Below are 26414 nucleotides of genomic sequence, written 5' to 3'. Positions count from 1 at the left end.
TAGTAGGTGACACCTGTTCCAGACACCAGGAGGCGGGTGTAGGTGACGGTAAGTCTGCCAGGCTGGAACAGGAAGCTGAGGGAGCTGTCTGGGGGCTGCCGTTTTCTCTGTGACAGGGCTGTGAGGTGTGAGAAAACTGCCAAGGTGGCGGTCGGAAGTGGCTGATGTGAGCAGTGAGTGGAGGGGCCGCTCTCATGCTCAGCCACCGGTCTTTGTTCTTTTCCAAGTCATCACAAAGTGACCCCTTTTGACAATAGCGTTCTCAGTTTCTGCTACCAAAACTGATAACCAGAGCAAGAGTCTTGGATTTCTTGATGCTTCAGTCGAAAAACAGCCCTACAGATATGAGCTACTATTCCTCTTTACTACTTCATAACTAAGTAATCTACTCAACAGGAAGCAACTAAATGTCAAATATGTGACCATCAGCAATCTCCTCAGGAAGCTCCCGCCCACTGGAGGTTGATGACATTTCAATGGCATTCCCCTTTTTAATGAAGTGAGCTTCTTCCTTCATTTCTCTTTTTTTTCTTAGTCATCTTTTGTCTGGACATTTAAACTCATTCAAGTTTTTAATAAGGCAAGCCCTGGGCATGCCTATTTTCCTCCATTTAAGTACTTAAGTACAATCACAGTATCTAAGTACAAAAAGCAGGCAAATTCAGATCATTTCTTTAGAGGTGGCTACAAGCTGACCCTGGCCCAGAGTCAAGTACATTCTCGGCTATGATGGTTTAACAATATCCCCAGTCATTTGCTCTGCATTCATGCACATACACAACTGTGTTGGCCTGTGTTGATTTTTTTTTTCCAGATTTATCCCCCAAAGAAAGTATAGCAGTTTTTACAACAGCTCAGAATAATGACTTAAAAGTATCTCCCATGACTATAAATCAGGCATGCAGCATCTGAAGACTATTTTTTCCAAATGTAGACACTGTGATGAACTAGTGGTGATCTCACGCTGAATGGGATATATAAATCTGCCAGTGGGGGGGAGGGACCCAAGGAATTATGGGGGATAAGGATCAGTACAGATAGATAAGTGACATGACTGAGATATTTGTACAGCATGGCTCCTTAGATATCTGAGTGGTGATCGGCAAAGGAAGTGTTCTATACAGCAATCAGCAACCAGCCTTGTAGGAAGTGCCCACAACATGCGTGTGTCCCTCTCTCTCTCTCTCTCTCTCTCTCACACTCACACACACACACACACACACACACACACCATAGCAATTATTTCCTGGCAGCACTTACAATGTTTCCATCTGATCAACAAAACGATTATTTCCCTCAAGACTTGTATTCAAAAATTTTATCCTAAATGCTATCAATTTAAAATTCTATCCCCTCATTATTTTAGAGCAAACATTGTGGGCTTTCTTCAAAAGGCAGGCAGGCAGACAGTTTGCATCAGGTGGACTGCACACGCAGGGGGAAGGGAGGAAGAGGCGCGAGCAACCAGTACACTGGTTCTGGAGCAGGCTGCTTCCAAGCCTACAACACACAGTGCAGCAGAGGTGAGGTCGGGGACGTCATAGCAGAAGGTCTAACAGATTGTTCAGGACACCGCTGTTCTTTCCTCCCACTGCTTCTTTCCTTGGAGAGGAAAACATGCCTGGACGCAAACGCCCACTTTAGTGCTACTTAACTCACACAAAACTTCACCAGCGGGTCTCACAGCCCAGTTCCTATTTGCCTTCGACAACTTGTAACTTTGAAGAAGTTGATGTTATGATGGAAAAGACATAAAAAGGGAAGTATCCACTGGCACCCTGTTCCAAGAGAACAGAGGCCCCTGAAAGGAAATCCCCCGTCCGCAGCGAGCTCAGGAATAATGTTCTGGCTGTCACTTTTCACTCACCTCTACTTAGTAAGTCTTTAAAACAGAACAAAACCGGCTCTTTCCTTCACATGGCACAATAAGGCAAACGCCAGTCCACAGCGGCGACGTTATGAAAGGGCAGGGCCGAGTTTAAGGGTTCTCCTTCACAGAGGTCCACAGTGGAGAGACGATGGCCCTTCCTGCTCTCTCGGAGGCCGGGGTTGCTGTGACAGGGTAACTTCGCCATCTACACGTCTCCCGCTAATTCTCCCCACCCACTCAGACTTACAGAGGACTTCTGTACACGCACGGTTTGGGGATCCCGGCTCGCAAACGCTCGCACACAAACTCCCCAGCTAAGGCCAGCGCGTGACTGTGTTTTGGTTGGAGCGCGTCCAGCCCCGTCCCTTCTCCTTCTGAGCGAAGCTCTCCGCCTCTGCCGGGCGGGAAACAGACTCCCGCGGTTTCCAGCCGCACAGGGCCCTGCGACCTCCGCTCCCCGCAGGAATTGACTCCGAACACCAGTCATCCGCGAGAGGAAGCACACCAGCCGCCTTCCCAGATAAAGACCTCTCGCTCCCTGCGCTCGCTCGGCTTCCCCTTCCAGCCGGAAACTTAGGTCTGAGCCCCCTTTCGGGAGCCTGGGCTGCGGCTGGCCGGCGGGGCAGGCTCATGACCTGGGTGTGCTCGGGTAGAGGCCGAGGGCTTCTTTGTGCGGGCTCCGCACGGCGGCCGGGCACTGACAGCCGCAGAATGACCACCCGGGACAGCACAGAGAATCCAACGGGACGGCACAGAGCATCCAACGGGACGGCACAGAGCGTCCACAGGGGAGAGCCAGAGTATCCACCCGGACGGCACAGAGCGTCCACCGGGGAGAGGCACAGAGTACCCACCCGGGACTGCGCAGAGTGTGGGGGAGAGCCACAAAGTATCGGGGAGCGCTACAAGGTATCCGGGAGCCGCGCTCCTTAACACCCCATTTGCGCCCAATCGGGTCTCCCTCGGCTCCGCGGGGCTGGGCGGCCGGAGAAAAGCCCAGCTCTTACCTTCCCTGGTCTCCTCGTCGCAGCGCATGGCTACGCCGACCCGAACACCGCAGATGCAACCGCCGGCGCCCGGGTCTGGGGCAGGAACAGGGAGTCTGTAGGAGCCTGAGCGCAGCTCAGCGCAGCCTCCGCCCAGGAAGGGAGGGGCGGGACGGGGCAGGGCGGGGACGGGATGGGGCGGGGCGGCGAGAGGGGGCGAGGGGTGACCCGCCGAGGCCCAGGTGTGTAACGAGGGACCGCTCGCCTGGGAACCTCGGCTTTGCATGAGTAACGAATGGACACGAATGCACGCACTGTTATCCTCTAAGGTCAGAGTATTCCAATGTTTCACTTTTCTTGTCTTGGGGTTTTATATGCTTAAAATTATGAACTGTAAAGCAATAATGTTTTTCGGTTTCTGGAGGAAAGTAAAGTACATCCCTCACATGGCTGGGAGAACCTTTACCAGATACCGCCTCACAAGTCCCGAGCAAGGGCTGCACAAGAAACCGGGTGTCTCTGCACCGTGAGAGCACCCAAGCCCCGAATCTTTCTGGGTCCCCCACTGCAACCACCTTCTCCAAACGTAGCCAGGTATGCACACGCGCTGCGTCTGGCCTTGCAGAGAACGCTGAGGGGTCATAGAGGCCTGGAGCCTGGAGAACAGAGGCCGGTTCTGCCCAGCATCAGCCCACGTGCTCCTAACGGGCTGAGAATCTGGCTTTCCGTTCCCGAAAGTGCAGAAAGCAGGTGCACCAGCGCACCTGTCTTACTGAGGTATTTAACAGAGAGCTGTGTTATCACCAACCTCAGGCAAAAGGTCTCTAACAGTGTATCTGAAAGATCTATTTGGAAACTGTGAGAAAAGTTGCATCTTTAATAAATTTAAATTTATTTTCTGGCTGTTTTCCTCGTTTTATATGGGGGAGGAGGACAGAAAAAGGAACTAAGGTGCATTTGGTAAAAACAATATATAAAAGACTTGCATGTAGGAAGCTTGAATTTATGTTTCATCCTGCTATTTAATATTTGTATGACCTTATAAACAAATTATTTAACCTCGGGCCTCCATTTCTTCAACTATAAAATAAGGATGAAAGTAGTATTATTTACTTTACAGGCTTATGTCTCATATATATAAACAAAAAGATATGAAAACCTTAAGAACTAAATAGACTATTACTATTGCATCTTATTAAATTTTTGTAAAAGATATTCCTGAGCATTAGGTTTAAACACAAGAGTGCTTATGCTGTTCACAAACAGCAGTGGTGATTATAAATAACAGTATAAGGACTAGATATTAAACCACTTTCTACTGCTGAGTGATTCTAACATACCTAAGGCCCTAAGAATTTTTATCTCCATGTCAATGAAAGGGCAAGAGGAAGAGAAGACAGTATGGCCTCTCAATGGAGAGAGTGACAGAGGAAAAACACATGGAAAACATACGTGCCGTGGAGCCTCCCGGAAACTGACCTTGCTCCCCGAGGAGGGACAGTGTACCTCCCAGTAGCCAGCTAACTCTGGTCTCTGGCATGCAGCTATCTAGCCCTACTCTAAAGCACAGACTCTCTGTCACAGTCACTTGCAGCCTTCCCTGTCCCACGCGAGGAGTCCTACAGTCCCTTTGTCTGGCTCCACCACCTGTCCTTGCCTTTCCCGCCAGGCCCACATACCCACAGACATCTACTGAGGATCCGAGCGGTCTCATCGGGGTTATGTGCTACACAAATAAGAGCTGTCGCTGATTTGTAACTAGGGTAAAGCAATACTTCTTCAAGGTGATAGTGATGATTATGTAAATCCATACATTCAAAATGCCATGCCCAATCTGCCCCAAACAGAATTATTTTCACTATCTTCTTTCAGAAAGTGTTCCTATAAGAAGCATTTATTAAATGTCCTTTTGCAAGTCCAATTGCTCACAAACCACATAAGGTATGTTAAAGTACATGTCCTTAAAGTCTTGCTTGTTTTTACACTGGTTCACAAAAAGGCTTTGGCCCAGCTCAGCCCAGCCAAGGAGAACAACTGCTGATCAAGCACCACCAAGGTAGTCTTGTAATTCAATTTAGAATCATGTTAACAGCTTAGCTGATCTTTGCACATTCACCATGATCCTCAGGAAACCTTGAGAGAATTTTATTTTACATTTAAATACAATCAAGCAGTCACCTTGGGGAAGTGTCTTGATCTAGTTTAAGAACAACGAAAGCTCAGCTTATTTTAAAAGATTGTGTATGATAAATCCTCCTCAGTTGCCTGTACGACCTCAAAGCTGTCTGCTCTGAGTAACTCACTGCTCCATAGTCCTAACTTGCAAAATGGTGACAAAAGACAGCTAACTGTCTAGGGTTCCCCTGGTCTTCTGAGATAAAAAGGGACTTAATCTTTAGTCCCAGCAAATAACCCAGTACACCAAAATGATTCCTTAACCTCCTGTAGATGAGAGACCTGTTCATTCTTGAATGTTTAAGAAACACTCTAGGGCCAGGCTATAGCTCAGTGGCATAAGTGCCTGCCTGGCAAGTGCAAAGTCCTGAGTTCCATTCTTGGTACCAAAAAACAAAACAAAGCAAAAACCACTCCAATATCCCTAACTTGGCAATATGCCTAGAAGTCACATCAATATTTATTATAAAACACCTGATATAGCAACTAAGTTAACAGCTCTGAAATATTGAGACAAGAATCAAAAGTTTAAGACCAGCCTGGGCAACTTAAGAGACTTACTGCGACCCACTCTCAAATAAATAAATAAAGAAGGCAGGCAGAGACAGGCAATGTAGCTCAGGGCAAAGGTCCTGAGTTCAATCCCCAATACCCTGGGAGTGGAGAGCCACTTCTCATTTAATAACAAATTAATCTGATATTGAAACCATATATATACATGTTTATGTGTATACATCATGCTTGCTTGGCGCTTCCCGGTATAATTTTGACCACAGATCAAATGAACTCAACCTTACAAGTCACCTGTTTTAAGAAAGGCTTATTAACACCAACTCCACTGAATTTATCACAGAGCAAGTGGGAAAAGAATCTCCTCCTAAATTGCTCTTTAATAAATCTGTTTTACAAAAGAAAAATATCTGGGCTTTTGGACTTTCTGCTGCCAGCAGCCAAGATATGTGTGAAGAAAAGGGGCTCAGCCAGTTCTGAGACACAAGTGAGGACAAAAGCAGGACAAGCAGAAGTAGGGGCCATCATTCTGGAGTATCACACTCTCTGCTCAAATCAAGGATGTTCTAAGTCCTCTGCAAAAATACTAACATTTCTGGAAAATAGCTCTGCATGTATAACTCCTAGTGCATAAGAACCTCAGGAAATTTCATGAATGTTTTTATTTCTACTTCGCTGGCATGAGGCTAAATCATACTCCAAATTTTAGGTTACAAAAATTGTTTACTTAGTATAAAAAGTGGCTTTCTGTTCAACTTTGAGGCTTTCTTCAATTTTTCTTCTATTATTTATGTTTTCAAAGACTTCTGTAGTGGTTTTCTTCTCTCTCCACATATGTAGGAAAGGTCTGTGTTCTTGGTCTCACCCAGGTGGGGCTGCAGGATTTGCATGCTCCCTGTCCACTTCAGATACTTCCACAGTATATTTAACCATAGCAGAGGCAGGCCCAAATGAGTCTGTACAACCCCTCCTGACCCAGCGACCTTCACTCCTTGCCTTGAGAATACTTTATTTAGCAGGAATGGAGAAGAGGGTGCTAAAAGGACAACGGAGATCACCTCAGCACCTTCTTGAGAGGCCAAGGGCTATGCCTCAAATAGCCGAGGTGTACACGCTGCTCAGTCCTGGGGTGCCCTGTGGAGTGTGAGGTTGGGTCAGGGCACAATTCCCTGAAATGAGGATGACAACCAAGGAGGGACACAGAGAGTGGAGGGGAAAGCTACTGCTCCCCAGAACCAGGAGTTTGCAGCCACAGATGAACTCCTCAGAGTCCTCAGGACACTTTCAGTGAACTTTATATGCTCACCAGTGCTCCGGATGTAAACGGACAGTTATGAGTGGAAGGAGAAAGTGCTGACATGTGCAGTGAGCACACGGGAGACAGCAACGCATCTGGGACGCATGTGCTTCCTAGGATTTTACTGTCTTTTTATTTCTCCTCTAAGAAATCTTCATTGTGTAAAAGCTCTTTGTGGATGACTAAACACACACATACATACACACATAAATACAGTTGTGAAAATATTAACTAAAGAATTTATGACCCACAGTCCTTTTATAATATTTACCAATAATGTCTTGCATTTACGTAGGTTTTATGCAGACTGTGGTAATCATACCCATTTCAAAGATACGTAATTTAGACAGAAGACGTTACATGACTGGCTCAAGGTTACCAAACTAAATAAAACATTCTTTGGATCACAATGGACACAGGCTAGGTCTCCTGTCTTCTATATACCAACTTCTTCACTCTATTAAACTACTCGTTTGAAAGCCAAGTCCTTTATTTTACAGATAAACAGTTCACACACTGCTCTGTTGGGAGGTTATCCAAGCGTTTAAGGCTGGTTACAGCTCCAGCACAGTGTTCAAGCATCTAGATGACATCCTCAAACTAACGTCACTCCATAGTTGATATTCAGTGGTTTAAGTAAACTAAATGTTAAATAATCACATTTTAGATTAAACCTTTAATAAATAAATTTTTTTAAAAAAAGAAACATTCAGTCAGGATCCTAACTAAGCATCTCGGGATAGGAAGCTACTAGAACAGGGAGAAATACCAGGTCACCTTGGGAGATGGGGCCTGTAACTGACAGCATGATGCACAGAGCCAGGGGTGCTGCGCCTCCTTTCAACAGAAGGGCTTTCTCTTAAGCAATTTTCTCTTTTTTCCTCCAAAAATGAGCAAGTCTTTAAACCTCCTGGCACTTCTATTTGCACATTTTAAAAATAAGGATGATGACATTTACCTAACAGGACAGCTACAGTGATGAAAGGCGCCAAGAGTTTGAGAGAGAACAGAAGACTATGAAGTGCCTCTCCTTATTGCTGCACAGATTTTTATGAGTAAATCCAAACTGCTTTAGGTTGTTTAGGAATGTCTGTTTGGAAGCCCTAATGCTGATCCTACAGATAGCTAGGCGTGGTGAAGTGACAGAAGGTGGAAATAAAAGAGCTAAAATTCCTTACTATTCCCAGCTGGGTTAATGAGGTCACCATGGGGACGGGACCGGAGGGGCTGCAGAAAAGACTCCACAGACACAAGGGAAGCAGAACTGGGCTGGGCAGTATGGAATGGTGTCCCATCTCAGCAATGCACCGCTGTTTCCTTCACAGAAGTGATTGGTAATCAGTCCTAGCACAGGCTCAGGCCTAGAACAATGTGAGCGGTCATCTACTCTAATCCTCTACCTAGCTAACGAAGCAGTCTCCTAGACCTGTGGCTGGCAGCACACAGACATCCAGATCCCCTTGGCCACCTCTGCTGGCAGATACACCTTCCCATATGGGACAGCCCCATCTCCTCTCTGATTGTTGGAACGTGCCCCTCTATACTGACCTGAAATTCAAGTTTTAAGTGCAGTGACTGTCAAATTATTTCCACTCTAATCACTGCCTTTCACTCTTTCTGGTAAGGAAATAGTTTTGTGATGAAATAAACATGGGTTTTAAAACTGAGTTTTCTTTTTCAGCATCCTTTTTAGAGACCCTGTACGCTGGCAGGCTGGTCACAGCTACATGCAATGTGAGACAGTTACGCACTTTCCAGTACTGGCCACGCATCTGCTCCTGATCACTGTGAAGCACTCAGAAGTGAACGCTTACCTGGGATGGCCAGTGACTACCTTCTCTCTCTAGCACATTCACTGGGGCGGGGAGTGGGGATAATGCCACCACAATTGAGTTATCTGAGCAATGAGGAGCTTCATTCAGGTTTCTGAACAAAATTTGAAATCTACAAAGAAAACTAAAAGTAGTGTTCCTCGATCTGAGAAGTGTTTGGAAGTACAAGGCCACCCACCTGCAGTTACCACAGTTTGATTTTTAAGTTAAGTTTCTGTCATGGGCAGAACATGCCACAGGGTCACTGTTCAAGGGACAGAAAAGGCTGCCAGGGAAGCTAGGGACTGGGCTGGGCCTGTCTGGTGTTGGTGACCAGGGCTAATGCTCAGTGACAAATTCAGCAGGTGGTGAAAATGGGAACTGAAGCAGAACTTATCCAAACAGGGTTTCAGAACAACGGGAAGCTATCTCTGCAGGCAGCACCAAGGCGCAGACAGAAGCTTTTCCACTTGAGCAGGTCGGGCTACGAAATTTGAGTTTATTCACACTATCCTTGAAGAGGAACTGCAGACATGTATCAGTTATGATTCACAAAACTGTACACATTGTCAAATGAACATATTTTCTGAGAAGCTTAACCTGAGCAGAGTCTGTCTACCTAACAAAGGTGATATTAAAGCCATAAGTTTCCTAGTAGAAACCAATAAAACCTAAAAACCCTTAACATTCTCAATTTGAAACTGTAAGAAATGGAAAGAAAGCTGAGGGGAGGGAGCCACAACTTCATAGGGGCAGTAAGGGCCAACTAAATAAACCAAATTGCTCCATCCAAAAACATATCTTCTTCTTACTTGACAGAACATAACTGTCCATCTTTACCGGATACAGTGTGATGTTTAGTACATTTATACATTGCACACTGAGGACATTTTGGCCATCCGAAATCTCAAGCACTGACCATTTATGATAAAAACACTGAAAATCTTGTCTTCTAGCTATTTTGAGCTATGTATCTTCATACAGAAAAATCTCTCTAAAGACAAGCCAATTATATCATCTGCCTCCAAAGAAAAGCAACCTGTTGTCACAGGTTGGGCCTGTGCTAGAGGAATCACTAGTGCTAGAGGAATCACTGTACCATAAGGATTACACTTACTGGGAGGCTGAGGTCAGCCTCCAATATAAGAAATTACCAAGAGGTGTTCAAAAACAACTTGACTCCACATGATTTTTACTTTACACGGACACTTCTACACTTTTAATCAAACTGAGAGTCTCCTAAGTTACAGTGATGTGGTTAGAGTTGCTGAAAGACTTGTGATTTTAGCTCTCAGATCCTATCAGAATTCACAAAGGGGAATTTCGCAGCCTATTTAAAATACTGGAGACAAACAAAACATCTCTAAGACACTGCATGAGCTATTTGCCCAAGCTAGTTCACAGTTTAATATTAGATTGTACTGTTTCTCTTGGGATGATGAAATTTCTTTCCAAAGGTAGGCTGTTGTGACAATAAGCAGGTGGAACAGAAAATTAGGGTATCAGGATCCACCCTGACTTCAAGGTTTGAGAAACTGTAAGGTGGCCAGTGATCAATCTATTGCTTCCCATTACAAATTCCCCCCTTGATCACCTGCTGTAAGCACATGTGAAAGAGATCTGCACACCCTTTATTTTGCCAGTTTCATCTGTGGAAGGTACTGCAGAGATTTTACAGCAAGATGTTTCCTCCTGCTTCGGACACTTTGTGTGTGCTCCCACTAGCTCCCCTGGTTTCTCCAGCACCCAGGCCCAGCCCACAGTTGTTCCTTTAGCACCTGGCTTCCCCCAGCACACAGTGGGCAGCACCATCCACCTTGAGCAGCTTCTGCCGGGGCCCCTCTCCAATGGTTTGTGGCACAATGCCTCCGGCGCAAAACCTCCCCGTAAGAAGCTTTGCTCAGCATCATAGAGGCTGGATTTCAAGCCAGTTCTGCCAGCACAACGCCACATGACTTCTCTGTCACCGGGGAGCCATGGGCAGCCACCAAAGTCCACCAAAGTCTGGAGTAGAGAGGCACTTGGGCAGGGGATGGTGCTCCTTATGTACACTCTTCCCTTATGCTTCAGCGTTCTCCTCACTACTATGGGCCAGTCCCCTTTATAGTTCATATTCCTTTTCTGAATACTTATTTTCTTTTTAATTATTTTTTTTTAAATTGGGGCAAAATATACACATAAAATTTACTGTCTTAACTACTGTGGTTGCATTAAGCACATTCACAGTTTGTCCAGCTATTGCCACCATCTACCCACAGAAATTTTTCCTTTTGCAAAAACTTTTTAATGAGCTCCTTTCTGTCTCTAAGAATCTGACTACTATAGGCAACTCATATAAATGGAATTACACAATATTTATATTTTTTGTACATCACTTTTTTATCCATCCACTCACAGGTGGACGTTGGGTGCTTCCAGTTGTTGGCCATTGTGAAGAACGGTGCCATGAATGTGGGTACAGAAATATCTCTTTGAGACCCTTTCAATTACTTTGGCTATAAGCCCAGAAGTGGAACCGCTAGATTACACGTGATTCTATTTTTAATTTTTTGAGGAACTATAGCAGTGTTTAACATTCCTTTAAATTCTTGTTCATCTTCTAATCCCTACCCCTCAAAGGCCTTATGCTGAAGCATTTCAAAGAAGATGAGATTCACAAAATACTATTTCCTTTTTACTATTTCTTAAAAGTTTCCTCATCCATAATGTTAGTATTCCTTTGTTTGAAACTTTCTTCTTCAAATACCTGTGTAGTCTGCCTCCTGGTTAGACTCTGATGCATACATGTGGGGCCCAACAAACACACATACTCTACTAACAAATAACAAATAAAGCTGTTTTCTCTTTCAATTTATGTGTTATTATTTCCCAGGATCACAAATTTGTTTTGTATTTAATGCAGGTGTTTGGACCTACACACTTGATTTCTTCTGTCCTATAAATGGCAGGAAGAAAACACTAAGAGACAAAGGGGACCATGAGCTGGATGTGTGGGCACCTCTGCTCCAGCCCACCATTCCCACTTTGGGACTTGCCTGCCTGGACGGCTCCTGAGGCTCCAGTGCCAAGGGTCACCCTTAGCTCTGATGGCACAGATAGACATCCGATGTCACCTCGAACAGAGCATGTTGGTCTTGTTTATAAGGAACACTAAGTTTCCTCTCACATAGGCAAGGTTGACTGGAAGCCTTATGGTTACCATCCCCTTACACTGTTCTATCTCCCCTTATTTCTAATCTCACTAAGTCCCACAATCAGAATATTGCCTGAATAGCCCATTTCCCCTCCACTCATGTATCAGTCAGTCAGGTCATCATCTCTAGTTGGCCTTGTCTAAGACTTTAAAGCTGGTTTCTCTTAAGACCATGGGTTGACAATTTAGATGTCCACCAAGGCCAGAATATAATTATCCATAGCTGTCCCAACTACAGGCTGCCACAGGCCCTGCACCTATGAAGACAGCACAGATAGGACGAGCTACAGGCAAGACCATTCCCAGGACACCAGCTGACGCACCAGCCTTCCTCTCTAAAAATGAACAGCAGGAGTGCAAGAAGCAGGAAGAGGTAATGAGGGACAGATCCGTAAGTCCACACCCACACACTCACAGAGTGAGTGGTGTCACTGATAGAGACTTCTGACACTCGTTTTCATTAACTGGAAGCGGCTTCCAAGGAACCTAAGGATGAATCATGATACCCTGTGCCACCACACCAAGGGCGGCCAGGACCAATCTGATGTCTCCGCAACGTGACAGCAGAGGCTCTCGGGCCCCATCTCCTTTTTGAAGCCTACTGAAGGCTCCAGGGAACTACTACCCTTAACTCTCTATTGTCCTTGATGCAGGGGTCCGTTATGTTAAGAGGCAGACTGCTAAGCTAAGCTATTTAAAGTACAAGATTATTATACCTATGTTTGTTTCTTCTCTTCCTACAAAATACAGCACATGTTGGATACTTTGAAGGCATCATATAACAAATAAAATAATCATTTCAAGATACTGAATTACGACAACTGTAAGAATAAATTTAATTTCCCTTTACTCCAAAAGTACATTGCTATCTTCAAAGAAGGAAAATAAGACAGTAACATTTGCACTGCATTGGGGAACTGCGGCTAGTAATCTGCAAGCATCTGTAAATCTAACAAGTGCCCCCCAAAAAATCTGTCAGAAAAGAAGCCAAGAAGAAAATAATCCTGACAGCTGCAAACCTTCTGTTTTACAGCAGTCACAGAATGGACACACTCCCTCCAACACCCCCTACACTGGGAGTGCCCGGCAGATACAAAGCTCCCCAGCAGATGCCCACCGGACTCTAGACCTCACAACTCATGGACTGCACCTATCTTGCTAGAGGCAACCCTACTAGCCACCTATCTAATGCACTGCAGTGGTCCTAGAGACCATTAATAAGGCAGACTGAACAAAGTTCCATGATTGCACTTCCAAGGCCAGCAAGACACAGGCAGTAGCTGCCCACTTGAAAACAGCAGTGACCTCACTAACCTCAGAATGGAAACTCTGTTTCCTTTAAATTAAGAACTAACTTCCGGCACCAGGCCACTTAAATATATATACTAATAAATCCCAGATGGAAATTTCAGACACCTCTTTACTTAAGACGCAAAGTTCTCCCAAGTAATAAACATTCTACTAAGCAAGTCTCCTAGGAGCAAGTTGCCTTTTAAGAATCTGTTTTTGTTTACGACATGCTGTGTTTTCTAAAGCCAATTTGGGATTCATCATTGGACACTGTGTGATTAGTTTTGTCAGCTGTTTTCTTAATAGATGAAGTCAGCCTGTGAATGTGAAAAGGTAGCACCTTTAAAAAGCTGAATTCACAGGAGTAGAGACTAGAAGAGTGGTCATCAGAGGCTAGCAAGGAAGAGGGATGGGGATACAGGAAGGATGGACAGTGGGTACCAAAATACAGTCAGATGGAAGGAATACATTCTAGTGTTCTACAGCAGTCAGATGACCACAGTTTACAATTACTATACATTTACTGAAGAACTAGAAAAAAGGAGCTCAAGGCTTTCCAACATAAAGAAATGATAAATGATTAAAGAACCATAAGTGATAGTTATTCAGATTTGACCACTACACATTATATAAATGTATCTACTTATCACACTGTATCCCATAAATACATATAAATACATCAATTAAAATTCTTAAAAATTATTTTTAAGAATGATAGTACCTAGGTTGTCTGGAAGATCTTGTTACTTTTTTTCTTAGTACTGGGAATCAAACTCAGGACCTTGAACTTGCCGGGCAGGTTTACTTGTGCTGCTGAGCTACAGCCCTGGCCCACTATCTCATTACTTGAATCAAAGGGAAAAGCACCATGTGGTCATAGCCTCAAATTCTGAATCATGAACCCAGCTTTTAACAAACAATTTATGTGCTTATATTAGGCTCTGTCAGTAGCCATCAGCAGCAGTAAGTATAACTTATCAAACACCTACTATATGCTAGGCATAAAGCACCTATCTCTCTTCACACACCTCCACACACGGTGCCTTTCAGCCCATGAAATGCTTCTGCATTCTTGGTTGCTGACCCACATAGCCATCCTATTAGGACAGCACTTGCTTCTGATGAGCAGCATAGCGCCTCACCAATGCCAAGGGCCCTAGAGCTGAGACTAGAAACTGCGTCTTTTGACCACTCTTTGGGCCAGACACAAATTATCACCCTGTGAAGCAAACCTGCCAGGTCCCTCAGAAAAGGGAGACACGGCAGTACAGATGGCCACGGCCAAGCTGGCTCGGAGCTCTGGGCTGGCTGACTAGGGCGAGGAGGGAGACAGGGATTAACAGAAAGGGTGAGTCTGGAGAAGCGACAGAGGGGGCCACAGGGATGCGAAAAGTTCCACTTCACACACTGGAGCCCAACTGAAGTCTGAGCATGACGAGGAACGGGGGCGAGTTTCGGGTCTGTCCCAGTTCAGTTTCCATATAACCAGAGCTCTCTCCGTCAAGGTGGGGCCTTGTGCTGCTCCCAGGCTTCAGCAAAAGTATTTCTAGAACAGATTACACAGACGATCCTTTTTGTTGTTGTTGTTGTTTTTGGGTTTTTTTCCAGTACCAGGAATGAAACTCACGATGTCGCGCTTGCCAGGCAGGCGCTGTGCCACTGAGCTAAATCCCTAGCCCCACAGAGGATCCTTTAAAGAACTATAGAATATACTTTTATGGAAGTTAATGAAGAACAGAACTACTTTAATGAAGTAGATTACTGTTCTATAACATGGATACGAACCTACTTTGTTCACTACACCTGCCTAAGAAAGTTGTCTCTGTACTCAGTCAACAATTTCTACTCAATTTCAAGGGACAAGAAGATACAACTGACCAGGACCTCACACTGTTTTTGAATTCTGAGTGCTCCAGAATAAATGTTCCAATACACCAATTTACAGAACTAGTGGAACTCCCTTAATACACTGCTGTCCTGTTCTCAGAGCGGTTCTAAGATCCATAAGTGACTTATATATAGTTAACATTACCTTGAGCATTCCTTAAATGGCCCAGAAAGTTCAGGACTACCTACACAATTTATTGTACATATAAACAGCTCTGCATCAGTTCCTCTAAACCTTCGCCTGTTTCCCTGCAGTCGTTAATCAGACATTCAAGTTCTTCCTCTATAACAATACCAGTTCTGTACCTCCCACTTGCACAGTCTCCCAACAATGTGGTTCCCACTTTGGTGGTGGTCAGGACACTTTAAGATGACCCATTCCAAGGTTTTTATCAATAGGCAGCCATCACTCCATCAACAGAAGCATGTAGAGAGTTACTGCCTGGGAATTCAGCGACTGACTATGAACAGCCAGGGTTTCCTGACAGCTGTCTTCACCAGTTTTTATTGACAGCTGTCAGCCCCCTCTACTGCTCATAAATGGATATCCAAGGGATTTAAGGGTAAGTAAGGTTGTGGAGGTCACTAAGGACACATTGCTCTCGCAGTGACGGGCACAGGATCTTTTAAAGAACTACAGAGTATACTTTTATGAGTGTTAATGAAAAACAGAGCTATTTTAATGAAGTAGATTACTGGTTTTTTTTTTTTTTTTGGTTTTTCTCCGGTACCGGGAACCGAACTCACGACCTTGCGCTTGCCAGGCAGGCGCTTTTGCCGCTGAGCTAAATCCCCAGCCCTAATATATAACATGGATATGAACCTACTTTGTTCACTACACCTGTAACTGCACCGTGTAGTTACAAGGTAAATGGCGTAGAGACAACAGTTTTGGTACTTCTCCTCAGAGCCAGTTAGGGGTCAGGTGGGACAGATACAAAGGACGCGCCAATTAGACCACAGCATGGTAGGTACAGGGCAGAAGAGCAAGGGGTGTCACACAAGCTCACAGGAGAAGAACCTAAAGGAGACCTGGAGGAGGGGCTTCAAGGAAGACTTGCAGAAACAAGTGACATGCCAGCAAAGGCAGGTGAGGAAAGGAGGAAGGCAGGAGCAGCAGCATACATAAAGATCTGCAAGGACAAGAACGGCAGTGGGAAAGGAAGGCTGAAGAACAGATCAGTGCATATAAGGGGCAGCTAGCCACCATGCTCCTTTGAGATAGAATATTTAGTAACAAAACTAGAGCCAGAAGCCAAATTGCAAGTGGCTGATGAATAAACCAGCACTAAGAAAGCAGAAAAAGCATTGGTGGGACGTTCATTTAGGAAGTCTCCCTAAAAAAAGTTGAGAGGTGACCCGCAGAGTGCGTGGGTGAATGGCTTTAAATTCCCACAACTGCCACTGTAAAGCTGATGTAACCAATCTCTTATAGGCACATATTTTGCAGGAACTTACATGGATTCTGACAGCAGGTTGAACAACGTAAATAAAAAGGGCACACTCAGAGCCCCCTCTGTGTTCTGGGGCTGATGTTGGTCCAGTGGGTCTGACAGAAGGTGGGGGACACAACAAAGCTGTGACCTCTGAGGTGCCCTCGAGGCTCCCAGCCCCAAATTGTCCTCAGCAGTAGTGGAAGAACTCTGAGCAGAGAGGTTGCACCTCGGGTTAACTGTCCTATATTCTGTTCCACCATCTGCTTTTAAAATACAAGCACTCCTGGAAGGAAAGGCAGTGAGTGACTAGCACCGAACAGAAAATGAACTTGCTGCTTTCTCTCTTCCTCCCCAGCAGAGGGAGGGCAGTGGCCGCCTGGGTGGAGAAGCAGAAATGGGGAGTGTGGGGTGGGAGGAGAAGGAGCACAGCAGTCCACTCCCAGCGCTGCCCTGGTCACCAGCCCCACCCCAGCCGACACCCAGGAGAGATGAAGGCCGGGACTGTACTCAGGAGTCAATGCAAAAAGCAGAAGTGGCACTTTCAAATGCTTTAAGTTCCTTATCTTCATGATGCAGTTTTTAAATGATGTAAAATACTCAGAACTGTTTTGGGTGAAATTTTCATCTCCACTTCTCTAACCTGATTCAACCTCCAAAAGCCAAAAATGACTTTCATGAGGATGATTTCTTTTAAGGTATCTCCAATTTGTGAGTGAAAATTATGGTGCGCCCTTACCCTCAGGATATCCAGTCTTTTAATCTAAGGTAAGAGCTGAAATCAATGATAAAAATGAAACAACGAAGGGCTTGCAAATCCATAAAACGGTGAAGACTGTTTCGGTATCAGTGACACCAAGCAAACAGCAATGATAGTTGTGAAGTCAATTGGTTTATAGCACAAGAATCACAAACTGGTCACCTTTAGGACGGGTCCAACTCATGGTGGCATTCTCTTTGGCCAGGTAAATCTTGTTTTTCATCTGAACTTCAGTGGCTTTGAAGGGGACCAGTTCTAAATGTTCCACAAACCTCACAACTCCCAATTGTTTATTATCAGAGTACTAACTGCACCTTCTTACTACTTTCCCGGTTCCTGTAGGCATTTGAGCATAGCACCAAACATTTAGATAGACTTACATTCAAAACAAAACAAGCAACTTTTTGTGTAACAGCTCTCTGATCAGACTCCTAACAGATCAAGAGCACAGAAACCCCAGTCAGGTTTGCCAGTCCTTGCATAAGTGGAACTGGGGTTGGGAAATCATTTTTTAACACAGAACCTGTTGCAAGCCACTGCCTGAGGAGGCCTCACGCAGACGACTGGCACACCACCTTTGACAGCTGGATGTCTGGGCACAGGAGCCAGGCAGCAGTACCCACCTCTGGCCTGACAAAGGACATGACCCCTGTCCAGTGAACTGTGCCCAGAAGCACCACGTCTGTGGTAGCCGAGGGACATGGAGCAGCTCATACCCCACACTCAGCCACTCAAGCCATGTGCAAGCTATTTAAGACATCTGTGCCACCCAAGACAGAAACAGCATCACCACCCACTGGCATGGGCTACCGTGATGACTTAAATCCCTCAGTTCTTCATGCCTCTTCCCCCCACACCTGCCATAAGACCCAAGAATCAGAAAGCTAACACTCAGAAGGCTCTTTCATCTCATTCAATTTCCTCATTCCCCAAACCTGTTCACGAATGAGAAAATGGGCTCGGCACGCTGAAATGGCACACTCAGAGGCCCATGTATGAGTTTCTTACCAGGAGCCAGAACTAAATCTCTGGGACTGGGACTGTGGCCTCAACAACCTAGGCCTCCGCTCTGCAGACAGCCTTGCCCTGGGGCACAGCTGCCCTCAGCACCCTTGGAATCTGGGCCCGCACCCCTGGATTAGATGTCTAGGGTCTAAAAGGATGGCTCAGCTGACTCTAGTTCTCACTGGGGTTTGGGTCAAAGCCCACTGGTAATGAACGTTCCTTGCTGGGCTGGCATCCACAGACACATTTCTCTCACAGGTGTGCCAGGAACACTGGCTGGCTGGAGACCAAGCTCTGGAGTTTGGACTCATACAGCAGATGCAGATTCATCTACAGGATAAACCGCCGCCTCTTCTGCTCCAACAGACTCACCACAAAAGCAGTTTTCCCCGCATAACTATGCCCTTTCCTCTCCTGCTCCCCCTCTGAACGGTGCTCTGGCAGCACACATCTGGACATTAAGTAAGCCTCTCTAGGCCTGCTCATCCTGTTTTATTTATTTCTGTGAAGGTTGAAAAGCTTTGCATTATTGACAGCCCACTTATTTCAGGTAAGGTAACTAGTCAAATACAGTGATTGAGATCATATCTTTAACACATCAGACAACTCTGCAGGAATATGTAGCCTTTTTATAGTTTGTAAAGAAAAATTATACTGGGTTTCAGTGTTTAATGGTGACATATAATCACAATAGGCTGAAGATGTGTAATTAATTTTTCTAACTTCTGTTTAATGCTCACCAGACAGATCTAAGGGAGCTTGACGATGTGTTACTGACTTAAAATTTCCCTCTGTGATCTACAGTGCTGCTGTGCATCACGGAATCAGGGTCAGTGCTCTCCCTAACTACATCTGAAATGTGTCTTGGGTGGTGACAATCTCATGTACAAGGTCTCATTCATTATACACATCATGGTCAGTCAGCAAGGAAGAAGAAACTTGGTGAGAAAACACCAAAAGAGGAAGCCTATGTGTTAGAAATCACGGCGGAGTCAGCATCACTTCTATCTGTCCCTTTCTGGGGAGCTGCCCTAGCCATTTTAATTTATTTGGAATAATACCAGAATGCTGGCCCATACAGTAACTGGTCTGGATAATCCAAGCCTAAGCCAATCACCGTAACAGGTGCCACAGGGAAGACACTGGTCTTTGCGACATCAGAGATTTGGTAGGGGCTTCTGGAAAAGACCTCTCACTCCTGTTGCCTGAGCTCCTGAACATGAGGAGCCAGCTCAGGATGACACTGGGCCACACAAAGCAGGCTGGGGAGGAAACGGGTTCTTGACACCACTTACCTGCTAAGTCAGGCCTCACTCGTGAGCTAATAAAAAGCTCTCTTGCCTATGGGCTGCTCTGCACTGGGCTTTCCCTTTCTTGTATAGCAAGAGCAGTCACTGATGTGGCATTTGGGGCAGCAAAGAGAAGCAGTGCCTAAGGCTTCTAATCTTGCTGTCAGCTTTTCCACTTTCCCAACACAAAGGGTAGTGGGGGAAGGAACCCAGAGGCGCGCAGCTGACCAGCTTCAGCCTGTTTCTTCCGGCTTCCCATCTAACAAGGTCCGGGTCACAGTCTGGGAAGCCCCTTCTCCAGCAGGGATGCCCGCAGTGGAGCCCCACCCCAGGCGGGGCAGGGGAGGTGACTGTGAACCCTCAGAGGAGGTGGCAAGGCCGAGCTCAGGACGAGGGTCCCTCCTTGTCACAGCGCGGGGCAGCCCACTGCTCCTAAGGTACCTCTGATGCACTCTGCGGGAAATATTTTCGTCATGTTTGGGATGACTGCTTCCCCGGCAGGAGGTGGGAAGGTCAAGGTAGGGTAGGATAGGACAGGGTGCTTGCAAAGTGTGCTTGAGCTCCTATTCCAGTCAGGAGTATGAAGTGAGAAGCAAGGCTGGGTCTGGCAGTGACTCTCCCAGAAGCTGAAGGAACAGGATGGAAGGAGCTTGAGTGTGAGGTGGCCAGGGAAAGAACTGTTATTAAGTGCTTAGCAGGAGAAGGGGCAGGGAAAACTGAAAAGCACTGGTGTGTTAAGTTCCAGGCAGACTTCTACCTTAGAAAGTGCTCTGTGTCCATTTGGGGCTGCTGTGAGCGAGCACAGAGCAGCCCATGACTACACTGGGGTATTTCCACGCTGCAGTGTGCAACTGAACACAGAGCCCCGGAGGCAGGCGAGTCACTTTAATCAGAGTCTGTGGAGACTCGTTTAAAAGCCTCACTGCAGCAAACCCTTGCAGTGCTCCTCAGACACGAAGCTAGAACTGCAGAAATGTTTCTTGTCAAGTTCTCGTGTGGCCGGCTGTTCAGGGCAGCGCCATGCAAACGTTTTGTTTCTGTTCTCTCACTGTCCTAGGAGCTGTGATTATGGAATTTCCCCCAGCAAGTGCTTGTGCTTATGTTCTCACTAGACCCAGCTCGGAGCTTCCCTGCAAGTGCTACTCTCCTAAAAAGTACAAACCGAAAGACAACAGACATCTGTACCTGCTGGTCCATTGGTAGCCAAACAAATTTGAAAAAACTGATTCCAAAGGATACAAATTGACTTGCACCTTAATGATTTAAGTGGATGGCAGAAGTGAGGGGGGGCACCAACAAATGTGAGCACAGTGTGTGAAGACGATGTCAGTCTCACTTTAAGAGGAAGGACAGAGCAGCACAGGAGTGCAGGACGAATTTGCTCTGCAAGACGCATACACTTTATGTCCCTCTGGACTGGGGACAGGGCGTGGAACGATTAAATGAAAGGAGACAATTCGGGTGACAGCTGAAAGTCATTTTCTTCTATACTCAGCGCTGGTCTGACCTTCATCACAGAGGGATACTAGAGAACCTGAGCTGTGTCCAGAGGACAGAGGTGATAGGATCTACAGGAGACAGAAGGGGAAAATGCTCCAGCTGGTTCAAAATAAGTAAGAAGCCAGGAACAGCAGCATATACCTGTCATCCTAGCCCTGAGGGAGGCTGAGGCAGGAAGACTGCAAGGTGAGTCTGACCTGCGCAACTCGGTGAGATCCTGTCTCTATACAAAAACTAAAAAGAACCAGGAATACAGCTCAGTGGTATAGCATCCCTGGGTTTAAGCCCCGCCCCCCAAAAAAGAACAGTAAGAGGACAAAGAATACTCATAAAATTTATCTACACTAAGCTAGTTTGTGACAATAGGTTCACCTTTCCTCCTCAACTGGAAATTGTTTGCAAATTAATTTTGAACAATACTGAGGGTGCAATCTTTCATGGTAAGGGAGTCATACAAGAAACTGTGATCAAACCCCTTAGGACTATGGAATTTCATCTGTTAACTATGCTGCATAAGGGGCTGGGGATTTAGCTCAGGGGCACAGCGCGTGCTTGACAAGTGCAAGGTCGTGAGTTCGATTCCTGGTACCGGGGAAAAAAAAAGAAAAAGAAAAAAAAAACTACGCTGTATATCCAATAACTTACATGCGAATGCAGACAAGGACTAGGGCAGTCTTCCTTCATGAGACAGCAGGTTCTTGGTCCAATAAATAGCACACTCCTGGGAACACCCTTGGAATTTATCTTCACACCAAAACGAAAGGAGGCAATACTTGGCACTAAATGCCTCTGGAATGAAAGGTCCGGTCCTGTGTGCTAGGCCTCTGCTGGTGGGGAGACACATGAAGGCAACAACTCAGATGAGCCACACCGCTGGTGCCAACAGTACTCTGCTTCCTCTCAGAGCACAAGAGCACTGGGGAGTCTGTGTCTGTCTGTGACCACACCTCCCCATGCATTGGGTGGCCACTGGGAAGAGTGTGGGAGTGGAGGCAGATTTTCCTTCCAGCTCTGGCTTGAGGAGGCTGGATGACCACGGATGCATGACTTGATTTGTATGGTCTAAGATTCATTTGTAAAATGAAATCAGACTCCTAGATCAAATGGTGTTTCATCTGATGCCCATGACAATCTATCATGCAACCGTCCACATGGCTTCATCTAATCTGGACCCCACTCCCTCTTGGCCTCATCTCTCCACACACCAGGGTCACTGCTGCTTCTGGAATGTATCAGGCCATCCCAACTACAGTGCTTTCGGAGCTGCTGGCCCAAGGACTGGAACATCCTGCCCTAGGACACCCCTGGTCGGCTTCCTCATACCTCTCAGGTGAGTGTAATATCGTATCATCAGTGATGACTCAGTCACGATTGCCACTACCATTACCTCATCACCTCGAGACACACACAGAAACCCCTCTTTCTCTAAAATTTTTCTTCTGGGCCAGGGACACAGCTCAGCAGCACAGCTCCTGCCTGGCAAGCGCAAGGTTGTGAGTTTGATTCCTGGTACCAAAAAAATTTTTTTTTTCTTTTTCAGCTTAGAATGATGGTGCATGCCCATAATCCTGGCACTCTGGGAGGCTGAAGCAGGAGTATGACAAGTTTGATCCCAGTCTGGGCATTTTAGCAAGACCTTGTCTCAAAATTTTAAAAATAATAAGAGAAAGGCTAGGGGTGGAGCTCAGTGGTACAGCACCCCTGGGTTTGATCCTCAGTAAATCTCCCCTGAAGAAGAGGAAATTCTGTTTCAGTTCCCCAGGCAGAGGGAATTGTGTTTCTTTGTTCAGTGCTACATCCCAGTGCCTTTAGGAGTCCCTGCCACCTGGCGGAATTGAGTGTTTGCAGAATAGACACACACAGAAGACGGGAGGAAGGGCGGGAGTGCAGGCAGCATGTGGGCTTCGGAGTCCAGTCAGAGTCTCCATCTGCCCCGAGGAAGGACTCTACAACTAAATGAACCAGACCAGCCAGCCCCAGGAAAACACAATGGGCCCAGGCCTGTGTGGAAGCTTTCACTCTGCTGCAGAACTGCTCAAGGGGGTGCCCTGGGCATAACATCGCACAGAGGAGGCACAGCTACATTCACCTCCTCTGACTCTTCATGTAAAATCCTGCAGGAAGAAGAAGCAAGTTTCCCTTTTACCAAAATCTCACACTGCCATTCATCGGGAAGGGAGAAGAGCGTGGCCCCCTCAGGTTCCACTAGATGGCACCATGGGCCAGATGTTGAGGGAGCTTTACTAGCAACACTGGAGAAGCTCCTACCCCTCATCCCACCCACTGTTCTCAGCGTGGCCCTCTTCTCCCCTGCCCCTCTTCTGTTTTAGCCTATTTTCAGCTACAACTTTACAACCTGCTCTCCATGGTTTGTGCTTATCCATGAATGCACATGACTTAATCACGCCAGCCTTGGCAGCTTCCATGTACACTTCTTTCTGCCAGAGTTTATTACTTTCCCTCCCCTTGAACACTCTACCCCAAATCCACTTCACAAAACCTTCCCCAGCAAGTCTGCCCTGACTCCATCTGTGTCTACACTACGGCGTACACTCACAGACACACGTCATGTTAGCACAGTGGGCAGACTGTGTGTAGGCAGAGAATCACACACACAGCTCAGAGCATCGGGTAGACAAATATTTATTTAATATAAATGATGTGCAGGTGGCCACATTCCTTCCAAAAGAAGAATTCCATGACTCTACAAAATAGTTTGGGCTGCCAAAGATTTAATAATGAGCCAAGAGACTAGATATGTCAACACCACCTATGTCTTCCGATTTCCCTTTCTCTCCCTAGTAGCCAGTTTAAGCCTCAGAAAGCTTTCTGAACAGAAAAATTTTAGAAAAACTGAAGCAAATATTATGCACGGACTTGAACAAAAGTGAGCAAATGCCAATATATGTTTAGTGGTTGCTTAGAAAGCTCTCTTTATTCCAATGTTTGATAACATTTTAAAATTACCTTAAAAATAAATTTAACACTACTTGTAGCATTAGTATACCTCAGAACAAGCCTGTGATACTCTTTTAAAAATGCAGTACAAAAATATCAAAGTAAAACTGCTTTCAGGGTGTTACAGAAAATGGCAACAGCAGTGTTCTGACAATTACCCACGGGGAGAACAGAAATGAACTCCCTAGTGTTTCAGGGCACCTCTTGAGGCCATTGCCGCAACTAGACCACTGAGAACCAGGGCATCCTATAGTTAATAAATGTATGAAAAACATAAAAAAGAAATTTGAGGTAAAAAAGCTACTCAATCTTTTCAGAGTACCATTTCTAAAACATTCCCATTCTTCATACACTTTAAAATGAAACTGTCTATATGCAAAACTTCAGGTGCCATTTTCTCACCCACAATATACATCCCTTCCTCAGCTTAACACTGGATCCCCAAAGCCAGAGCCACAGCACAAAGGAAGTAGTGATTCTGTGAACACAACCTGTCTTAAACTGAGACCGAACTCTATTCCATCATAGACAGCAGCACCATATTACTCACCTGAACACCACACAATTTCAACAAAGACATCGGCGGACAGGGCGTCAGAGACTGACTGAGAGCAGTACTAACTCACCTATTTTCAGCATTTCCCCGACACTCAGAACCAGCACTTCACAGGGTCCTGGCGCTCACACAGACCTGAGGGACAGGCACAGCCACAGCTTCAGGAAGAGAGAGTCTTCCTCCAAAATAATTCAAAATTATGCATCCCCTCCTTTTGAAAAACCAAGCAGAAGCTCACCGAACACATGCAAAGGAGACACTGGTCAACAAGTTACTTTAAGAGTTGTCTTTCTTGTTATTCTGGGTTTCATCACCTGCAGTGGAATGCACTATGGAGCTTTTAACTGGGAGCCTAGAGATGTCTCTGTGTTCACAGTGGGTACGGACTGGTGGCTGCCCGTACTTGCTACCTGCAAACTATAGCTACCCAGAAACACGGGGTTTTCTGCGGTAGGCAGACAGGAGCTATTTTCACAATCAAGCAGAAGCTTAATGTTTCAACACGCTAGGAAAAAACTCAGATACTTAAAGGGGAAAAAAAAAAGGAGTAGCCCCACCCACGAATGCCTGGGCAAAAAAAACCAAAAACACCTCATTCCTACCTGGCCAGTATAAACATGAATGTCTATTAATAGCAAGTTAGTAAGTATTGCTTACAGGTTTTCTTGTTCTCAGGAAAACTAGGGATCATAACTTGGACACAGCTGCTAGGTAAATTCATTAGCATTCTGCTTTTGAAGAGAACTTAAGAATTTAAAGAATGTCACTATAAGTGTATCCAGGCATGCACAATATGCACATGTATACAATCCACCTACCTTCATGTATAGTCTAATAGTTTCTTTAGGACCTTATTTATTCACCGGGGCATGTGCCCTTATCCAACACAAGGTGGATTCTGCCCATTCTACAACCCCACTACATGTGTACCACCTCGATGAAGCTTTTTCCTCTGGCTTTAAATATATCACCTAGTCTTCTTCCTTTAACCCTCACAATACGGCATTTGAATTTTCTTGGTAACATTTTCTCGTACTTACCACAGTTGCCCTTCTACTGTCTTTGGCTGTATACCTATCTTATTTTACTTCCTCCTCTGTAGTAGTAACACTCCTGCCTTCCACCTCCCAGGACCCCAGCAAAAAGGATGCTCTTAGAGACGCTGATGGACAAGCTCCGGAAGTCTGTTATACCTGGTTCAAATTCCACTTAAGCCACTTTCTGCTTTGGTAGATTCGCAAGTTATTTAACCTTCCTGAGCAATTCTGCACTTCTGTAAAGTGAGAACAGATCGTTTACATCATAGAATTGTTACCAAGGTTTACAGAGAACCACACAAAGCAAATAATGTACTGCTGAATGCAGTGAGTTCTCAAGCACCACGCCTGCCCTGAGTGAAATCAATGCCCATTACTCCTTGGGGGAGGAGGCTAAGAGAGATACCAAACCATCAATTCACAAGCATCTGTCCATTTCTTCTTTTCTTTAGCCTACACTATCCTGTGAGTAATTCACAACAGTGTAAAGAAGCATGAAGTTCATGCCTTAAAAGATGTTATCCTTTGTGTTCATGACAGCATGATCTCTTCAAATTCTGACTGGTCCTTAAGATTATGAAAACTTTGTTAGGAAACCCATGGTCAAAGGTGTGAAGAAAATCTCCTCCTCAAAATGCAGGATTCTAACTTCTAAGGATTTTTCACACCTTGATTCACTGACGATTTCAAGGATAGTTTAACACAGGGCACAAATATTGTATCTAACCAGAGGAGCACATCTCACATTTCCCTATAGCTGGGTCTCACTCAATCTTAGCTGCATGGCTACGTGAGGACCAGCTTACTGCTGCTGGGTGAAGACAGCACCACCAAGAGGCTGTACTCAGGGAGGACAG

The 26414-nt window shown here is 45.6% G+C and overlaps 1 protein-coding gene across 6 annotated transcripts in view; it reads right to left on the bottom strand.

Moving 5' to 3' along the window:
• Positions 1-26414, bottom strand: part of Tnfaip8 (tumor necrosis factor, alpha-induced protein 8) — a 114628-nt gene that overhangs the window by 34325 nt on the left and 53889 nt on the right. The window contains exons 1-2 of one of the 6 annotated variants that reach the window (XM_013507017.1): positions 24759-24994; positions 24591-24655 (exon numbers count right to left, since the gene is read on the bottom strand). The exons of 3 other annotated variants lie outside the window; for them this stretch is intronic. In XM_013507017.1, the coding sequence (XP_013362471.1) occupies positions 24591-24603 (13 nt within the window). In that variant the 5' untranslated portion in view covers positions 24604-24655; positions 24759-24994. 2 more of the 6 variants (XM_013507021.1, XM_005376545.2) reach the window with 2 other exon arrangements.

Source organism: Chinchilla lanigera, unplaced genomic scaffold, assembly GCF_000276665.1.
Source record: "Chinchilla lanigera isolate Chin_1 unplaced genomic scaffold, ChiLan1.0 scaffold00007, whole genome shotgun sequence".
Lineage (NCBI taxonomy): Eukaryota > Metazoa > Chordata > Mammalia > Rodentia > Chinchillidae > Chinchilla > Chinchilla lanigera.
This window is presented reverse-complemented; position numbering and strand designations above follow the sequence as displayed.